Source organism: Indicator indicator, chromosome Z (assembly GCF_027791375.1).
Source record: "Indicator indicator isolate 239-I01 chromosome Z, UM_Iind_1.1, whole genome shotgun sequence".
Lineage (NCBI taxonomy): Eukaryota > Metazoa > Chordata > Aves > Piciformes > Indicatoridae > Indicator > Indicator indicator.
Window position 1 is genome coordinate 3,912,244 of NC_072053.1, and position 5,314 is coordinate 3,917,557.

Here is a 5,314-nt window from a genome sequence, read left to right on the forward strand (position 1 = left end):
GTAGAAGTGAAGTAAAATAAAATGTTATCTGATCAGACCAAAATACTGAAGATCAACTTTTTCTGCCATGTGGGTAATGGTGACAGTATACCTACTGTGAGGCTCATTAGTTATAATACACAGCAGGTAATTATTGCTTGAGCAGTCTTGACTGTTTGAGAAGCCGATATAGTTCAGTAAAGCTATCTAAACACCTCTCCAGCTAAAAATGTTAAGTGCCATTTCAATTTTGAAATCTGACTTTCCCAACCTTCCATTTTTAAATGTCAAGACAATAATAGTTTAATGTCATTACAGTGCAATTTGAAGGAGTTCTCAGTATTCATCAGTTGTCAAAAGAACTTGGGGAATTTAAAGAAATTAGACAGATCAAGACGACCTTCCAGGGATAAGATTTTATTTAAACACATCCATCTATTCTTTTTCCATTGAAAGATGCTGTGTACAGACTTCAACTCTGTAAGAAAACAAAGAATAAATTTATAAACTGTTACCTTTATATCCAGAAAATCTGTAAGTATGTGCTTAAACTAGAATTCTAATGACCTTTGCTTCATCCACAACCTGCTTTTGTAGCAGAGTCCTTGACTCAAATGAAATACCAGAATTCTAAATGCTCAAGTTTAATACAAGTTCGCTGATAAGTGAAGAGGGGAGATTCAGACTGGACATGAGGAAGAAGTTCTTCACCATCAGAGTGCTGAGAGCCTGGAATGGGTTGTCCAGGGAGGTGGTTGAGGCCCCATCCCTGGAGGTGTTTGCAGCCAGGCTGGATGAGGCTCTGGCCAGCGTGATGTAGTGTGAGGTGTCCCTGTCCATGGCAGGGGGTTGGAACTAGATGATCCTTGTGGTCCCTTCCAACCCTGACTGATTCTATGATAATGTCCCCTTCAGTCTAGGCAGCCAAAACCATCAGACTGGCAAAGGAATTACTCAGATGCCTTCAAGCTGTTTCAATTATGAGATTCCAGTGACTTTCTGGCTTCTTTCTGAAACCACCCAGGTCATTCCAGCTCCTCAAAAAGATTTAGTTTCTCACATTATGGAACTGACAATACAAAACAATTCTATGATTCTATGACGATACCACATATTTCCAAAGTGCAGTTAGATTAAGGTAAATTGAAGTTCCATTCAACTCGAAGTGGTGTACTTGCAGAGTCTGAACTATGTCTGAGGCTTGCTTTCTCTGTTGGGATCATCTGTTTCTGCTCTTACTAACCTTAAGTGGACTTATTCTGTAAATGGTTGGGAACTTTACAAGTAGACAGTGTGATTACTTTAGAGAATCACAGAATCACTAAGGTTGGAAAAGACCTCAAGGATCATCAAAGTCCAACCTGTCACCCAAGACCTCATGACTACTAAACCATGGCACCAAGTGCCACGTCCAATCCACTCTTGAACACCTCCATGGATGGTGACTCCACCACCTCCCTGGGCAGCATATTCCAACATCTAACAACTCTCTCTGTGAAGAACTTTCTCCTCACCTCCAGCCTAAACTTCCTGGTGTAGCTTGACACTGTGTCCTCTTGTTCTGGTGCTGGTTGCCTGGGAGCACCCCTCCTGGCTACAACCTCCCTTCAGGTAGTTGTAGACAGCAATGAGGTCACCCCTGAGCCTCCTCTTCTCCAGGCTAAACAATCCCAGCTCCTTCAGCCTCTCCTCATAGGGCTTGTGTTCGAGACCTCTCACCAGTCTCGTTGCCCTTCTCCGGACACATATCTCAATGTCCTTCTTAATTTTTTTTTTTTAAATGGTTGAACTGAAGTTTAAGGAACCTTGTTTTCCACTGAATTTTAACTGGCACATCTGAAAGCTTTTACAGTATCACAGTTTCTCATACTGTTTTTTTCACATCACACATGCCAGTTATTCCTACAGATCACATCATGCACAGCTTTATGTTTCCTCAATAAGGTAGGTAAAGTTTTGGTTATAGTTATTATCCAAATCAAATCAGCATTCTTCTGTCAGCCCACCTGGAGACTGTCAAGAAGCCTGAGGTCAGAGAGCTGTGGCCTTCGGGGGATTCAAAGTACACAACTCAATGACACTGCAGCAACCCTGTGAAGTAAACTTAAAACTTATTCATTGCTGTCATTACTGGATTGTAGATGCAACGGGAAATCACAAGTCTTTGTACCTGGATGGTGAAAGGCTAGAAAATGGCAGTAACGATTTCAGATGTGGTTAGATTTTTTTAAAGCTTAAGTTTTGACCAGATTCTACTGTCTATTACATCTAACAAAATCAGTTCAGTTACCCAGTTAGTGCAATTACAGTCCATCCTCTTCATTTCTTAAGAAGCTGGTGTCTGACTATATAGAAAGGGGCAACAAATCCACTTCCAAAGAATCCACACATCAGTACCAGTAATCGCCACTTGTTGTCCACAGAAAATGGAAGGTTCTAGAAAAGATAAGTGAATTTTAGTTTTGCAATGAATACAGTAATTACTTCCTCATTGATTTGAATATTCAATCACTTTTCCTTCCTCCTGAAGAAAGAAACACAGTAATCAGAATGATAGCTTAGATGCAAGCTATGGAGGTCATTTTGTCCCTTCTTCCTCTCTTATCTCAATTCAGACCAAGGCCAGTTTGCTGAGGGCCTTGTCCAGTCAAGCTGAAATGTCCATGACGATAAGTGTTCCAGACAACCTGCTCCAATATTTAGTTGCCTTCACTGTGAAGATTTTTCTTCTCAGTTTTCAGATGTAGTACTTGAGAGAACATGCTAAGCACAGGTACATCAGAAAGCGTTTACAGTATCATTGTTGCTTCTCATACCGCAATGCTCATCACCTGTACCAGTGAAGCAAAAAGTTGCAACAAAGGACACTGCAGTCATTTGCTCCACAATCTGCTTTGCTGTGACTGTAACAAAGACACAGTGAGACCTCCGAAACCCACCCAACACCAGCTGGGAACTGTAACAGGGCAGTCATTAGCTGCTCCTCACAACGGCATCCAGTTCTCTGCTGCATAACGTGCTCATCCAGTGAGGCGCTCACCTTGAGCATGCCCGCAGAACGGGCCTGCAGATCATCCTGGCCCCTGCAGCAAGCCAGAACGGGCCCTCATTGCGGCTTCCACAACACTCTTACGGCCTCTCTCCAACCATCGCCCAATTTCCCCTGCGCCACTCACGCAGGAGGTGCACGGTGCTAGGCTCTTAGCCAGGCCTGCCGCAAGCTGCGCGTGGGCTAGGGCAACGCCACTAGCGTGGCCTCGTTCAGAAACACGTTTTGCCCCCTCAAGCTCCTCGCCACAGGACCATCACCCTCCCCCCCTCCAATTCTACGCCGGGACGAGTCTCCTTGCCACCCTACGCTCTTCCCAAGCACGGCCGCAGGCTGCTTCCTACGACCTTCAGGCTACGCCGCCGCGGGCCAAGACTTCCACACCACAGTACCTTTCCAGGGCCTTCCTCATAGTGGCTCCTGCGGAGGGCGGAGGTGGTAAATCTGCGGACACTAGCAGCCAGCATGATAGCCACAAGACAGCCCAGCGACCCTCTCCCCTGCACGACCTTCCCGCAGCACCACCAGCGCCTTCTGGGAACAGGAGGAACCGGAATGGCCGCTGCCCCGGGGCATGTGGGAGTTGTAGTGCTGCGTCCCGCTACACCACCATGTGGTGCCAAGCTCCGGTTTGCGATTGGGCGAGCTCCGCGCCGCTGAGGCGGGAGAATCCCGCCGAGCTCCTCCTCCGTCCGCCATTTTATTGCGCGCCCGGCATTTCTGCGCCCGGAGGGGCGGGTGGCGCGGTTACCTCAGCGGCGGCTGGGGGAGCGGCAGTGTGAGGTATAGAGGCAGTACGAAAGTTCAGACGGGAGAAAAGAAAGCGAAAATGCTTATTTTGGGGGATTGGACTATATGACCTTTTTAAAGATCAATTTCCACTCCTTTCTGTGATTCCGTGTAACAAGCTATGTGTTGCCTTAGGCTGATCTTGCAAGTAGTACAGGTCAGCTGTACTCCGCTTCGGTGTGGAGTGGCAAAGCGACGCGAAATCTGCGCTTAATATCTGCAGTGCTACAGAAACGAGGGGCATTGTCCGCAGATTTAGCTTATGGCCATAGCAGTATAAAAAACGGAGTCCGGCAACATAGGGAAGAGAGATTACGAAGATTTGGTGGTACGGCCACCTTTCATGAGCATGTTCAGTCTGTTTTCCTTACAAAGTAAACCACGACGCACCACCCTTGATGTTTGTAAGTGGAACAATGAGAGACCGGATAAACAATTCTAAAATCACCGTATCTAGTTTTCTTACAGAATTAGAAATACAAGCTCTGTTTTGGGTTTGTTTTTTTTTTTTTTCAGTAGAAGACTGGGATGGTGCCCTCTCTTTTGCAACGAAACGATTTTTAAGTTGCTTCACAGTTTCGTAGTATTTAAGAATTTTTTTATGTTTGCCAACGTAATGTTAATTAAAGCAGGTGGGATGACCTGCAGTGAGACATAATTATATTACTCTAGAAAATCTGTTTTGGAAAATAGTTTGAAACTAAGTTATTACGGATGGCTTTGAGCGGCAAGGTATTCAAACAAACTAAAACATGAAACAAAAATATATTTTGGGTATTTAAAGTGAATATATCAAGTGAAAGTATTCACATAATGTGGAATTAAGTGCAATCATTTAGCTTTCATGAACTTCTTTTATAAATTGCAAAGCAATATAACAGAAATTAATTTGCACTAGGTGCAGTTATAAACACTTTAGAAACATTTAATGCAATAACCTGTAAATTTGGCTTGCAGTGCTACCTGACACCCGAGTTTTAATATCAGTAAATTAAAACTGCCAGGAAAGTGCAGTAATAACTTTTTCTAGTTTTGAGTTCAGCACTTCCTGAAGTGGGAGAACAGTTTTCTGGGATGTTCACTTTTGAGTTTCATGAAATAATGTAACTTTGGATTGGTTTTAGGTTCACAGTATAATTTTAATTTCATAATTCTAACTGAAGGCCTTGCAAAAATTCTCATAGGTTTTTTTGACCCAAAATTATTTTCTTCTGTAGTGTTTGGCTGTATGAAGACAAGGTAACTAGCTTTCATTAGCAATAGCAATTTACTTCTCAGACTGATGGTTTGCAAATGTTTTCTATATAGATGAAAATAAAGGCATTTAGATAGAATAATCAGTGGTAGATTTTTCAGGGGAAGGAATCACCTGTTTTATGCCTGGTGAAAATGCACATTTTTTTCTCCTGTTCTCCTTCAAAGTATGAACTAAGGAATTAATTATTCCAGTCCAGACAGGCTCAGTTGCCATTGACTGGAATTTTGGCAAGGAAATTA

At 43.5% G+C, this 5,314-nt stretch overlaps 1 protein-coding gene and 2 non-coding genes across 3 annotated transcripts; all 3 read right to left on the reverse strand.

Moving 5' to 3' along the window:
• Nucleotides 1-361: 361 nt before the first annotated feature.
• LOC128979564 (cytochrome c oxidase subunit 7C, mitochondrial) lies at nucleotides 362-3,594 on the reverse strand. The gene is made up of 3 exons (XM_054397859.1): nucleotides 3,421-3,594; nucleotides 2,270-2,415; nucleotides 362-457 (listed from the first exon to the last, which is right to left on the reverse strand). Exons 1-2 carry the CDS (start codon nucleotides 3,493-3,495, stop codon nucleotides 2,299-2,301), a joined length of 192 nt encoding a protein of 63 aa, XP_054253834.1. The 5' UTR covers nucleotides 3,496-3,594; the 3' UTR covers nucleotides 362-457; nucleotides 2,270-2,298.
• Nucleotides 1,811-1,872, reverse strand: LOC128979884 (small nucleolar RNA Z39). The gene has a single exon (XR_008489459.1). It is a non-coding gene; the product is annotated as a small nucleolar RNA Z39 (small nucleolar RNA).
• Nucleotides 2,754-2,816, reverse strand: LOC128979885 (small nucleolar RNA Z39). Its single transcript, XR_008489460.1, has one exon. It is a non-coding gene; the product is annotated as a small nucleolar RNA Z39 (small nucleolar RNA).
• Nucleotides 3,595-5,314: the final 1,720 nt, after the last annotated feature.